Source organism: Silene latifolia, chromosome 9 (assembly GCF_048544455.1).
Source record: "Silene latifolia isolate original U9 population chromosome 9, ASM4854445v1, whole genome shotgun sequence".
NCBI classification, from domain to species: domain Eukaryota; kingdom Viridiplantae; phylum Streptophyta; class Magnoliopsida; order Caryophyllales; family Caryophyllaceae; genus Silene; species Silene latifolia.
Window position 1 is genome coordinate 4,609,287 of NC_133534.1, and position 15,262 is coordinate 4,624,548.

Below are 15,262 nucleotides of genomic sequence, written 5' to 3' on the forward strand. Positions count from 1 at the left end.
ATTTAGATATGTTCATTTTCATTATAAAATATCGGATCGTTAAAATAAAATTAAAACATAAATAAATTTAATTGTCTTTTTTGGGCTTCTCTTTTTAGGCAGTCCTATATTATAAGACGGTCCTATAGAAGAATTGTTGAATATTTAATCATCTAAATGAAAACACGATTATAGATTCACAGGCCCTGACAGATTGCAGGCTGACATCCATAATCATAAAAACTCAAGTTTTAGAGGCGTACTATCAATTGTAAAAACCCTACCAATCGTTAGTTGACGCAGTGGTAGCTGCGCTTGGAAGGGAGGTATGCGGATCGATCCCTACAACTGCGATTGGGAGGGGTTTAAATACCGTAATCCTTGGACACGCCCCAAAATCCGGATTAGTCGGCCCAGTGTGGTTTGGATTACCGGATGGTTTAGACAAAAAAATCAATTGTAAAAACCCTCATGCTCACAATTCACAGATGCCCCCGTATCAATTACCAGGCCGTAGATAACGACATACTGTGATTACGTGAAATACAATCACAATCTCCTCCAGTATTCTCAATCATTCTCAATTCAAATACAATTGTAAGTGCTTCTCAACTTAATCACAATTCTTCATTTCATTTATTCAACCCTTAATTATTTTATTAGTTACTGTTTTCTATATTAATTCTTGATTTTTCTACTTTTTTTCGGGGAACCAAGCTAGTAGTGAGGTAGCACACTCGAACATGGTTAAGATTATCGATTCATGTTACCAAAAATTCTGAAATATGAGACGTGACGAAAATTTGCTACCCCAAATTTATTTCTGAGTTCGCCTATTTGTTAATGTCTACGTATAGTTGTATTTTTTAATTTGTACAAAAAGTAAACATATATCACACGAGTCATATCAGTATGAAGTGAGTCTCCATGTGATTTGGATCGATGGTGAAGAGATCTGCACCACATGATAGATAAGACAAAATTAGGGTGTCTAATGAGTCACAAATGACTTGTCTTTATCTACCTAGTGGGTTTTATTTGATCCTCTCACAAATGAGAATTTGTGATCAACATATCAGATTACCGTAACTATTAATGTATTCGAATATCGGATACACTGTTTTTTGTATAGTCCGGTTCCCTCCAGTGGTGGAGTTAGAGGGGCTAGCAGGGCGATTTTCGAAGTTTTTAGTTAAATTTTTCGAGTGTACATTATGATATTAGTCGTTCGCCCCCCTAAGTTCAAATCCTGGCTTCGTCTAAGTTTATTCCAAATTAATTGCGAAAAAAAGAGTGAACGTTCAATGTTATTTGTACTTCAGCAACTATTACTCCCTCTGTCCCCGTTGAATATTGCATGTAGGTAGATAAGACAAAACAGATTACTACTCCCTAGACACTCTGCTTTTGTCTTATCTACCCCACATGGTAATGAGAATTTGTGTTTTAATAAAGACGATATATTTAGGATGTTGGAATTATTACTCCGTATTTGTTAAGAGTTGATTTTCGGACTGCTGTTTTGTTTTGATATGTATTTTAAGAGGTGTAGCGGATTATATATATATATATATATATATATATATATATATATATATATATAGAGATTGAATCATGTGAGGCACCCTTCTTAGGGTGAGGCTAATTTGGACACCTTCTAAACCATTGGATCTAAAAATTAGAGACACACCAGATGTTGCCACGTGTCCCCTATATAATTCTAATTAACTAACGCACACATTTTAAGTTCATTTACTCAATTCATTTACTTCGTCCACTTTCTCTCTCTACAATTCATCATCTTCAACCGAGCTCCTCCGGTGAACTCCGTTCTTCCCCAATTTCTAGGGTTTTCTCCGTCGATTCACGCCGATCATCTCCATTTTCACCTCATTTCCCAATTAGGTCAGCTAATTTCACATTTTCCTCTTTTCTTTACCGTTAATCATGTATTTATCCTGTCTAAATTCGATTTTATTCGTTGAATTTATTGAATCAATTGTCTAGGTAATCCTGTTGAATTTATTCGATTTTAGTTTGAGGAATCGAGGTGCTTTCTTTAATTGTCTAGGTAATCTCGTTGTTGTAGGTTACTGGTGGAACTCTATTTTGTTTAGTGGAGGGTTCTCGAAGCATTATTATGTAGGAATTGAACCTACATCCTTTTGAGCCGTGACAAAAAAGCAGATTACGTTACATTGAGGATGGGTTTCATTATGGTATGTGCTTCATTAAGAATTTGTGTCTTCAAGTTTATATGTTTTGGTTGAACTTTCCGGGGTTTGATAGTCGTTGATTGAAATCACTACGTTTTTGTTTGTCGACCCATTGCAAGTCAAACCCCAAGTTCAACTTTCACAAGTACATGATTCGGGCTTTGGAAGATGATTTGGGTGAGTTGTTGGGATAAGGCAAGTGATTTCTTTATACTCCGTAATAGTTAATCCCATGACGGATATACATCTATGCATATTTTTGCCCATCCTCTTTTATCATGGACTAATGTTCTAATCTGTTTGATGCAAATTTGGTACCTTTGGTTATTTGTGATCATCTTCTTGTTCTTTGAACGTTCTTTGGTAAGAATCTTCATTTTTTTTATATATTTTATTATGCTTCTGTAATTTAATGTGTTCAGTCAGATGCCTTATGCCACTCTCTATCCTTTGGTTATCTTCCATTTTTCCTTGGCTTTAGCCATAGTCTCGCTATTTTGTTATGCTTCTGTAATTTAATGGAGGATTATTTGACATAGCGTTAGTGTGCTTATTTGCTTTCTCGTTATCCCTTCTTGTTGTGGTTTATTGCTTCTTCGTTCTCAAGCCTCAAGCTTGATATCTTTATTTTTGGGAAAAGCCAAAAAGATACTCCATATGAAGAAAATGGAAAATAGTACAATGCGATGATTGAGTGGACTTAATGGAGATGGAGCCAACGGTACAACTTTAGTGTACAACTGTTTTGCATAAGTTATTAAGCTAGATCTTTTAACAAAGAGACAAAGAGACGGTTTAGAGGATAAATTACAGGTGGTATGGGAAGGAGTTAGAATCAAATCATTGAAACCTAACGATTTTGGTTGAACTCCAAACTCGCTCTTAGAATCTGCCTATTCTCTTTCTCGCCATTCCTTCTTCTACATTATGGCAGCCGGATTTTAATTCTTATTTGTCTACTTTCATATCGGATTTGGCCATTGTCGTCTATTAGCTCAAAAGGTAGAGCAATGTGTTATTGCACATGGTGTGGGTTCGAGCCCCACATAGACGAACATATATAAAGCACTAGTTACACTTTGTAGTAACATTAGTTGTTCTATGTGGTAACAATAATTATCGAACAAAGTGATGCTAGCTAAGAATAACACTAGTTATTTGATAATGTAACATTGTTTCGTATATATAATAACATTGTTTATTTGATCAAGTAACACTTATGTTACATATATTGATAATAGAAGCTCATGTAGGAATTGAACCTACATCCTTTATGCAATTGCACAAATGCTCTACCAATTGAGCTAATGAGCTAGTTTAGTAGAAACTGAATATTCCACCAACACACTACAGTTGATGTAATGGCCACAATATAAGTTTATAAGTCACCACTTCACCTGAGTATTCGAGTCATATGTTTCTCATGTTATTCCAAAGAGCATGTAGTGTTATTCCAAAGAACTTGTCATGTTATCACATAGAGTAACCGTTGAACAAGGTCTAAGATTCACAAAACAAAGTCTGAGATTCACCTAATAAAGAAAAGAGCAAAATAGGTGATTTTAACCACTTATGATGATCAAGTTTCACAAAACAAGTCTTAAGATTCATTGAATAAGGTATGAGATTCACAAAATAAGGTGATTCACCAAATAAGGAAAAGAGCAAAAAAGGTGATTTTAACCACTTATGATGATCAAGTTTCACAAAACAAGCCTTAAGATTCACTGAATAAGGTATGAGATTCACAAAATAAGGTCCGAGATTCACCAAATAAGGAAAAGAGCAAAAACGTGATTTTAACCACTTATGATGACCAAGTTTCACAAAACAAGCTCTAAGATTCACTGAACAAGGTCTGAGATTCACAAAACAAAGTCTGAGATTCACCTAACAAAGAAAAGAGCAAAATAGGTGATTTTAACCACTTATGATGATCAAGTTTCACAAAACAAGCCTTAAGATTCACTGAATAAGGTATGAGATTCACAAAATAAGGTTTGAGATTCACCAAACAAGGAAAAGAGCAAAAAAGTGATTTTAACCACTTATGATGACCAAGTTTCACAAAACAAGTTCTAAGATTCATCGAACAAGGTCCGAGATTCACATAACAAAGTCCGAGATTCACCTAATAAACAAGCCCTAAGATTCACCGAATAAGGTATGAGATTCACAAAATAAGGTCTGAGATTCACCAAATAAGGAAAAAGGCAAAAAAGGTGATTTTAACCACTTATTATGACCAAGTTTCACAAAACAAGCTATAAGATTCACTGAACAAGGTCTGAGATTCATAAAACAAAGTTTGAGATTCACCGAATAAAGAAAAGAGCAAAATAGGTGATTTTAACCACTTATGATGATCAAGTTTCACATAACAAGCCCTAAGATTCACTGAATAAGGTATGAGATTCACAAAATAAGGTCTGAGATTCACCAAATAAGGAAAAGAGCAAAAAAGGTGATTTTAACCACTTATGATGACCAAGTTTCACAAAACAAGCTCTCGATTCACCGAACAAGGTCCGAGATTCACAAAATAAGGTCCGAGATTCACCAAATAAGGAAAAAATATGCCCACAGGACACAATTGTGACTGAATTGAGACATTAATGCTCTCTAGATTGTAGACTAATTACATCACAAAATTTTCGCATCAAAATCAGGGCTTTCTCCCTACTAAAAGCCTCGTGTATTCTACCACAACACAAACGATTATCAATATAGAGCCCAAGCAAAGCAGTTCACAAAGAATCGGTTTGGTTGCTCGATATAATCATTTGGGTGATTTCAAGACTAACCGTAAAGCAAGCAAGAAGACTAATTATGGACAAAATTTAACAACTCAAAATGCAAAATTAATCGCTAATCATACGTGTTAAGGACTTCACAAGCAACTCATGGCTGAAATAACCAGCGGGTAACTCCGAGTGTCAGCATACTGGAATGAAATTGATTGCCCGTTTGGGAGAGGGTGGCCACCATTGACAAGGCAATCGTTGTAATTGATACGCTTGAAGATGCGAGGGTCAATGAGACGAGCAGAGCTAAACCAGCCACAGTGGATGTGTATGTTAGAAATGTCACAACCCGAGACACAGGCATTGATGATTTCAACGGTGTAGGTGGGTATGCCGGAGGGAAGAGGGGCTCCAGGACTTTGGGTGACAATGATATCGGATTCAGTGCACTTGTTGGTATCTCCCCAGAAACGAGCTGGCTTGTCAACTGGTCTTTTTGGAGCTATTACACAAAAGAAGATAAACTAGCAAATACCGCCTCCAATCAACTGAATTCGCTATGTTTGCTTTTGGTCAGAAGGTTTAGGAAATGATGAAAGGAGCCAAAAACTCTCACGTTTTGAGGTTTATTTATTTTTTGCCGAAAGTGAAAATGTATAAAGCTGACTTGAATGTCCAAAAGAGGAATATAGACTGAATCATATAGAGGGAGTATTAAAATGCAAAGAGGCTCACAGTATTAGGCAATGTAGGCAGGTAATCTTCAGCATTCAGATAATCTCCGTCACTCAGGTCTCCATAATGCATTGCTACAGTACCATCGGTTGGCTTCTCTGACAAGATCATTCTTGTTCTAACTGGCGCAGGAAGCATATTGCCTACAAAAAGTAGACCAATTTGTCACATAAAAATGAGAACTCCAGTCTTAATGCAAGAATTGTTTGTAATAACATGAGACAAACCTTGCATTGCAGCCTGTAAATTTACAACCCTTATCTTGCATACATTCACATGGCCACCAACCAGTGACTTCGACATTTCTCTTGAATCATCAACATTTTCATTATTAGATGCACCAGCAAGGCAACCCAAAAGTTCCCGTGCAGAAAAGGCACGAGGTTTCCTTGGAAATTCATCGGCTTTGTTCTTCTTTTTACAGTTCAACTGATGCCTGAATCGAGAAACCAGCCGTGAGTCAATAATAATTTTAACAAAGAAACACAGAGATGCCCGCTAGTCTCTACAGCAGAAAGAGTGACAAACTGACAATTGACAACCAGCTTTGTTGTCAAAATGCGCAAGTGAATTAATAAAAAGGCAACAAACTTAAGCTTTAAGTTTTGAACTTTTATGTGTATCGGCAATTGATAAGGTGATTTCTGCCCATTGCTGCAATAAGATTTTAAAAGAGAACAAGGTTAGTATAAAAGAGGCTTGGAGAAGTTATCAACAACTAGCAAATACCGCCTCCAATCAACTGAATTCGCTATGTTTGCTTTTGGTCAGAAGGTTTAGGAAATGAGGAAAGGAAATACTGGTCAATTAAAGGCATACAGAGAATATTAAACTAATTAAAAGAATGATGCAGCCAATGTCTTTTACACGGTCAAGAGAAGGATTCTTCAGACACAATTAGCATTTTCAGTGAGAAAAACAGGAAAAGCAAAGCCAATAGAAAGCAATGTGCTGAAGTTAGATACTGCAACATGTTCATCAGCACACCAAATTCAACAAATTTCAGTGTCGTTTCCCTCAATTATACAAATAAATATCATGATTAAACTAATAGTAACAATGAACATCAAACTAACAAGTACAGTAACAAATCTCAAACACGAATCACAAACAACGATGATCACATTTCAAATCATCGCTCTTTGAATCACGATTCTAAACTCGCGAATAAAACGATCATCAAACAAGCAAAAATCAACACGGTAACAAAAATCAATGCAAAATTAATCAACAAAATCAACAAAAACTTGGAGAATATTCGAATCAAACCTGTTGTTGAATCTTAGCTAATTCATCGGGAGACATACGCCTAAACATAATTACGATTAACCAACTTTGATTAGAATGAATTTCGTCTTCTCTACCAAAAGTCTTTTTATTTCGAGTCTTTGGTTAATCAAGGGCTAATTCAATAACTAGGTGAAGTTAACCATGATTTTACAGTAGTGGACTTAAACAAGTGTATTAGTCCTACAAGAAAAAAAAAAGTAATACAAAAGGAAAGAAATCAATGTTACCGGATGCGTAGCAGGAGAATGTTTCCCATAGATATCAGGACTTTGGAACCGATAAGCAGGTTGTACCTGTCAAAATGACAGTATGTAAGGATAATCGATCCTCTAAATGCTTAATAAGATAGCGCGATGAGTTCAGCTCACCGGAGGGTAGCGCGATAAGGTTTATTTCTAGTTGACGTTAATAAGGTAGTAATTTGGTGAGACCGGCCGCCTCGCCATAATGAGGTGCCTCACCGGATCCGCCTCTATATATATATATATATATATATATATATATATATATATATATATATATATATATATATATATATATATATGTTTGATTAGGCTATCTGAATGTCTGTGTGCAGGCAGGTTTCTGAGATCGTAAAGCTAAGCAAGGTGAAATAATGGAAGGAGCGATGAAACATAATACTCCTACCAGCTCCGACAGAGTTGAAAATTCTGAACAAGAGAAGACAAGGATACTACTGGTGACGGATGAAATTGGACCAGAATATGCTCTACCAGGTGTAAAAGAAGAGACACTCTGTAGTCGCCTGCAATTTCACTTGGTGGATCTAAAGAGCAATAAAGTTCATCTTCGTTACACACCTTCACTGCTTCGATATACTGTAGTGACTTCTGCGGTGGCTATTGATAATTCCGTCTACCTTTTTGGTGGTCGTCATTATATTGCTGAATCTGAAATTGAATCTGAAAGTCAAAAGCTTGATCTGCTCAGGTCTTTGCACCACGACACAGTCTTCATTGGTGCTTCTCGTTATGACTTGACTTCGGATCAATCTCAGATGAATGTTTGGTGCCCAGCTCCAGTCCCAACAAAGAACCTCAATAACCCTGTGTTTGTTAGCCTTGGTGATAAGATATACGGCTTCGGAAAAAACTACCTTGAACCTGAGGTTCTTGATCCTACCTCTGCCCAATCGAAGTCACTCGATCTACCTTCTGAACTTGTTGGTTGTAAAGTGTCTAGAAATGCAGTCACAGACCCTTCTAAATCTCGGATTCTTGTGCACGTGTCTGATGGTAGGCTTCCATCGCCTTCCATTTATGCTTTCAGTCCTAATGACGATTCTACTGGTGGAAGCTGGGAATGTATCGCGGTTGATTTCCAAGATTGGACAAATGCTGCAGCTGTTGTCGATAACGTGATATACTTTTATAAACCTAGTTTTCCTGATTTTGTTCGTGCTTTTGATTTAGCCAGTGGCGCATGGTTGAAAATCCGTTGGAAATCAAAATTTAAAAAAGTTCGTCGTATGAATAGAAATAGGTCTTTTGTTGCGATGATCCGTTTAGGCAACAAGATTTTGTGCTTTGCTGCGTTGAAACTTATTCCTGAAGCCGGATATTCTTCGACCAAAGTTGACCTTTTCAAGTTTAGAGTTGAGCAAAGTGGAAAAACCATAATCGTCAATGCGCTCGAGTCCTATTCATATGTGCTTCCAGACACTCGGCAAGTGAGGGAGTTTCTGCCTCTTTAACAGGTATTCGTTTGCACCTAATGACGATTCTACTGGTGGAAACTGGGAATGTATCGCCGTTGATTTGCAAAATTGGAATTGGACAAATACTGCTGCTATTATATTATTGATAATGTGATATACTTTTATAAACCTATACATGATTTCAGGATTTATTGTTCGTCCAAACTTTACTTTTTCAAGTGGAGCAACCGTAAACCTCTTTCCGCTTAAGTCGTATTCATATGTGTTTTCCAAAATTTTTACAGCTGCAAAAAAAAAAAAAAAAAAGATGTTGCCAAAATTGTTTTTTTCCCTTCTGCAAACTAAAAAAACCAAATTAGTATAAACTAAAACTGTATTAATTAGACCAAAAGTTAAAACAAAAACATCAAAGAAGCGAACTAATCATCAGCTATGGTGAGTTGGTGACAAAGGCACTCCCGAGGGTGTTATGGAACACAAATTGTCATTTGTGATGTCACCGGAAAAGTGATTGTGAGATGTCACAAATACCTTTTCATCACAAGCAAGAACAGGTGGAATCGACTTTTGTGAGTAAAAAGAAAAAATAAAAATAAAAAAATCTCTCAATAATTTAAAATAAATATAATAAAATATACTGAAATTATAAACGAGTTTTAATAAAGCTTTCGGTCTGAGTCACACCAATCTCGAGATTGATCATATTTGGTTAAGCTTGCATTGCCCCGAGCTTAACTCCAATATGATCAGACTGGCGTCGAGCCTAGTTTTAACCCAACGGATTTTATGGGCTTGTTCGAGTGGAGTCCATACATGTCATCAGTTACCAGGCCATATAAACAACGTGAAAAATTGCCAAACAATTGTTACACAATTATAATCTCCTTCAGTTTATTTTCAATCATTCTCAGTTACAAATTACAATTGTAAGTGTTCTTCAATTTAATCAGAATTCTTCGATTCATTTGTTAAATTAAACCCTTAATTATTTTATTACTTGCTCTTTTCTATACTAATTCTTGATTTTTCTACCTTTATTAGTTGTTTATTTTTTAATTTGTGCAAAAAGTATATTACGGCCCCGTTTAAGGTTACGTTATACCTTTGTTCTTAACAATGTCAGTATATCACACTAGTCATATTAAGTTGTTTGTATTTTCTGATATGGCTATTGATACTATTTCTACTTTGATTATTTTGTTTCGCAATCGGTTGAGTCGGAGGAAGTATATCGGAATTCGGAATATAGTCGTGTCTGGCTGTCTCTCGTCCGTACCCGTTGAACTATGTTGTTTTCTTTTCAATTCACGATGAACTTATTTTATCATCTGTTAATTCCTCCTAAAGCAAATTTTATTATTTTTAATAAAGACGATATTATTTAGGAATTAGGATGTTGGAATTATTACTCCATATTTTTCTAAGAGTAGATTTTTTCGAACTGTTGTTTTATGCAGAATTTGCTTTAGGAGGTGTTGCGGAATTATTGTAGCATTTGCTTTAGAGAGGTTTCTGAGATCGGAAAGTTAAAGCGAGGTGAGATAGATAATGGACGGAGCGATGAAGCAGAATACTGGTAGTAGCTTCGACAAAATTGAAAATTTTGAAGAAGAGAAGACAAGGATACTAGTGCTGACACAAGAAAGTGGACCAAACCATCCTCTACCTGGTAAAGAAGGAGGGACTCTCTATAGTCGTATGCAATTTCACTTGGTCGATCTAGAGAGCGATAAAGTTCATCTTCATTGCATACCTTCACTGCTTCAATGTGCTCCACTGAGTTCTGTGGTGTCTGTAGATAATTCCGTCTACATTTTCGGCTGTCGTCCTTTTATTCCTGAATATGAATCTGAATCTGAATCTGAAACTGAAACTCAAGAGCTTGATCGGTTTAAGTCCTTCCCACAGGACAAAGTCTTTCTTGGCGCTTCTCGTTATGATTTGAGTTCTGATAAATCTCATCAGACAAATGTGTGGTGCCCAGCTCCGATCCCAACATGGAAACGCATCCTTCCTGTGTGCGTTACCCTTTACGACAAGATATACGTCTTTGGATCTAATTACTTTGAACCTGAGGTTCTTGATCCTACTATCGGCCAACCGAAGGCACTCAATTTACCTTGTGAACTTGTTGGTTGTAAAGTGTCTAATTATCCGCTCCCAGACCCATCTAACCGTCGGATTCTTATGCACTTGTCCGATGGTCAGCTTCCATCGCCTTCCATTTATGCTTTCAGTCCTAATGACGATTCTACTGGTGGAAATTGGGAATGTATCGCCGTTGATTTCCAAGATTGGACAAATGCTGCTGCTATTGTTGATAATGTGATATACTTTTATAAACCTAGTTTTCCTTATTTTATTCGTGCTTTTGATTTAGCGAGTGGAACATGGTTGAAAATCCGTTGGAAATCAAAGTTTAAGAAAGTTCGTGGCTGGAATACGAGAATGGATTTCGATGCCATGATCGCTTTAGGCAACAGGATTTTGTGCTTCATTTTGTGGTTACATATACCTGAAAAAGGGATTACATGTTGGGCGAATGTTTACTTTTTCAAGTTCAGAGTTGAGCGAACGGGTGTAACCGTAAACCTCTTTCCGCTTAAGTCGTATTCATATGAGCTTCCAGATACTTGGCAAGTGCAACATTTCCTGCCTGTTTAACAGGAGGGCCGGTGCTCAGACGTCAAACAACAATGCACGGCCAAATACAAGAATACTGCCTTTGTGCGACTCGGAAGAATCATAATTGGCTTTGACGCCCATTATCATCCACCCTTAAAAAATACCGTCTTTTTTTTTTTCATATATGTCTACTTGTAATTTTCCTTTTGTTAGTTGGATATCAAGTAGTGAAGCAGTACGTAGTGCCCCGTTATTTGTTCTATAAATGAACGGTTTGTAGACTTATTTTATTTTGTGAAAGTTCATCATTGTCAAGAAAAAGAAGTTAACAACCATCAAGTTTCAAACCTTTTAACTAAAATACTACCCCGTACAATGCACTTGTATGCATGCATAAGGCCGTCGCCTTACATAAATATTGCGTTATGGAGTACTCTATTTTTTACAAGAAATGTACTCCGTATAAAATTGGATTGTTTGTCTTAACAATGGAAGCTTGAATTATTTTCCACTAAGATTCGGTTAGGCAAAATTAACTAATTATATAAGGGAATTTTTAACATGTGCCCTAAGGGCACATGTTAGAAAAACCCATAACGAAAATTAGAGTTAAAACTCATATTTACCATAATTATTGATATAATGTTGAAAATCTTTCCCTACTTAGCTTCTTATCATGTGCCCTAGGGCACATGTTAGAAAAACCCATTATATTTGACCAAATAAGCTACTTGTTAAACACTTGCAAAAAAAAAATCAGGTAGCTAAACTAAATGTGTGAATGGTAAGTTTTGATTTTTCTCTTATATTGTTACCAGTTCGCTTCAATCTTTTGCCTAGTTGAATTCACTGCCTGTAAATTCACTTGATTGAGATTCAAGCTTTAGAAGATCGGAAGACCCTCTTGTGAAAAGCCGTATGAGGCGATATGTTAGAGGATGTTCAGAAGCGGTACACGAGCCCATCAAGTTCAGAGATCTTCTTTTGATTGAGATTGTAGTTTATTTGGTTTTAATCGATTTGTATCCGGTCGTTTTTGACATATATTGTAATTGTTGTATGACTCTTTATTAATGAAATGATCTTTTCCTGTAAAAAAAAAAAAAAAATTGAATTCACTGCCTGTAAATTCACTTGATTAAGAATTTATTAAAAAGATTAACTTCAACCTCCTTTGATGCAGATTTAAACGCATAACTTACGAGATAATTACTTGAATGCTTTCCGTATTAAACTTAACCTTCATTCCAATATATTCATTAGTGCGCGCGGAAGTTAGGGTATGCATGTAGGCAAAACTTGCGCAGTTTAAACTACTAAAAATGGAGGCAAGTAGATGATGGTAATCCCTATAAAACACACTATACTTCTATTATATATTCAAATCAAAACTATATATAATTGTGTGATTATTGTCTGCGTACGAACTCGATCGTGCAATCAAACACATTTCTTTACATTCCGTTTCTTTTCTCATTTCTTACTGATTATCGCCGGCCGCTGATCGAATAAAATCATTCCGAGATAAAATGCAGGTTAAAGTCCTTTTCTTATCATTCACTCTACTCTATATTATATACTTTACGAGTAACTTTCTTTGAGAAATTGGTACCTAGAATTCAGTTTCAGTTTTCGCTTCTGGTATTTTGGTATTTAATTTTAAAAAATATAAACCAAATTTGGTAACCTCTTTTTATTAATTAAGTATATTAAAATACAAGTAACAAAATGCGTATATACTAATCTACAAAAACCTTGTGAACTAGCAGCTATCTACTCAAGTCCGCGCAAAAGGATGGTTGGATTCAGTGAGATCAACTGTATTTTCATTCCTCTTTTGCCAAGTTATTACTTACTCGTATCTTATCTTAATAAATACAAGAACATTTAGACGATTTCTGTGCGTCCACGTCACCACAACAAGTTTTTTTTTAATTCGTGAAATGCGGGTCCCACAGAAAAAATTACGGAATTAATTAAAAAATAACGTTCTGGTTGATTTTTTGCGAAATTGGTCGGGACGTACTGATTTAATGATTAACACGAAAATATGTAATTAAATTGAATACCCCGTATATTACAATTAAAAAAATAATTTACAATAAATAATAATCAATTACATCAATTTACATTACAATAAATAACAACAAATTACAATTACAACTTACAAATATTTACAAAACGAAAACAAGTTTTTACTACAGTTTTCCCAATATTAACAAATTCAAATTAAAATATCAATATCCCAATAGTAACAAATTCAAATTAAAAAAATGCATTTTTAAATAATATAGATAATATAGCATCTAACTTCCAAGACCAGTTTTTAGTCATGGACAGCTTTACGTAGCGCGATTTCCAGAGTTACAAGAAAAGAAGGTTTGAAACTTTTGATTTGTGAGTAATAAGGTTACATCAAATACAACAAATAATGTAGTCTACCATGAAATTTTCCAATATTTGGAATGATATTAGACTATTTTCGTTAAGTCTACAGTTATGTTTCTTCAATTTGATTGTAAATCCTTTTCAAATTTGACAATTATTTCCATTTTATAGCGATATTTATAGTGTTTGCTTTTTATTATTTCACATACATTGCATTTATTATATACTATATACTATATACTATGTTTCATGTTACAACACCGAATTTGTGCGTTACTATCACATATTTAAAACATGTGCAAGTTTCAATCCCTTACAAATTTGGCACGTGTTTTTATCTATTATCAATATAAAAGAAATAGGGTATGAAATATTCACGTATATTACTTTAACATTTTTTAAAATATTAACAGTGATATTAATGACTCTAAACACATACCCGGGCAAATTGCACGGGTTGAAAACTAGTTTCTCTTTTAATACATTTTCTTTTACCGTTTTATTCTTATCCTAGTGTACAAATTTTAGATTTATTATGTTCAATATTTTTAAAGAAGAATATCAGATTAAATTGAATGTCATCGATTGTACCAAAATTGAATACCACCTAGTGAATATAGTGATAGTATCTCATTTTCTCTGCTCGAGTTTTTATGCTTATTCTTATTCTTATTCTGTCTTTATAATAATATTTTATATTTTCCCAGGTTCTACGTTTCTTTGTTGGACATCCCCAGAGCATCCGCCCAGTTGCATGCTGTTGACGACGATTTGAATGACGATAATCCTCTTACAAGAAAATACGGTCCATGGGGTGTGCGTGGTAGTCTTCTTTGTCCTCGTAGCTGTAGTTTTTATTACCATTTTAGTTATTATTACACTACAACGAAAACGCGGAAAACCGACGGAAAAATTAAAGCTATAGTGACGGCTTTTCCGTCGGTATTTTAATTTCCTGACGGAAATTCCGTCAGGAAACCGAGTCAGCTTATTTCGTCACTAAAAAACGTGTCCTGACGGAATTTCCGTCAGTATTCCAATCACTGACGGATCACTGACGGGTAAACCGTCCTTATTTCTAGGACAACAGTGACGGTTATTGTAACACCCCACGGTAATTGAAGAGGTCCAGTGATAGGCTTAAATGACAAGTGCTTAAAGGGATTGGAAGTACTACTCATATCAACAAAGTGCACTTTCTTTTATGGTCATCCATGCGAAAGAACTCCAAAGTTAAGCGTGCTTGGCTGGGAGTAGTCTTAGGATGGGTGACCTCCTGGGAAGGTTCACGGGATGCGCATAAGTGAGGACAAAATGCGTTATAAAGGACCCGTGTTGATCTGTGGGCCATGTACACTGCCTGGTGAGCTATCATAAGTAACCTCTCCTGACCCGGTTTGGGTCGGGGTGTTACAAGTGGTATCAGAGCAACCCTGCGACCGTGTGGTGATGGGAGGCAGTTGTTATACGCTCCTGGAGGCAGTTGTTATACGCTCTATTGTGATCACCCACCTAGCGGGGAGGATTTCGGGTTAGCGGTTATGCTCCCTGCGCAACGAGGACGTTGCGTTCTTCAAGTGGGGGTGACTGTAACACCCCACGGTAAT

At 35.8% G+C, this 15,262-nt stretch overlaps 1 protein-coding gene across 2 annotated transcripts; it reads left to right on the plus strand.

Moving 5' to 3' along the window:
- The first annotated feature begins 448 nt into the window (after positions 1–448).
- Positions 449–8,814, plus strand: LOC141602363 (uncharacterized). 2 transcript variants are annotated; one of them, XM_074422660.1, is made up of 2 exons: positions 449–576; positions 7,519–8,814. In XM_074422660.1, the coding sequence occupies exon 2, from the start codon at positions 7,581–7,583 to the stop codon at positions 8,676–8,678; it is 1,098 nt and encodes a 365-aa protein (XP_074278761.1). In that variant the 5' UTR covers positions 449–576; positions 7,519–7,580; the 3' UTR covers positions 8,679–8,814. The 2 variants fall into 2 exon arrangements, with proteins under 2 accessions (XP_074278761.1, XP_074278760.1); XM_074422659.1 differs by having other exon boundaries at positions 7,542–8,814.
- Positions 8,815–15,262: the final 6,448 nt, after the last annotated feature.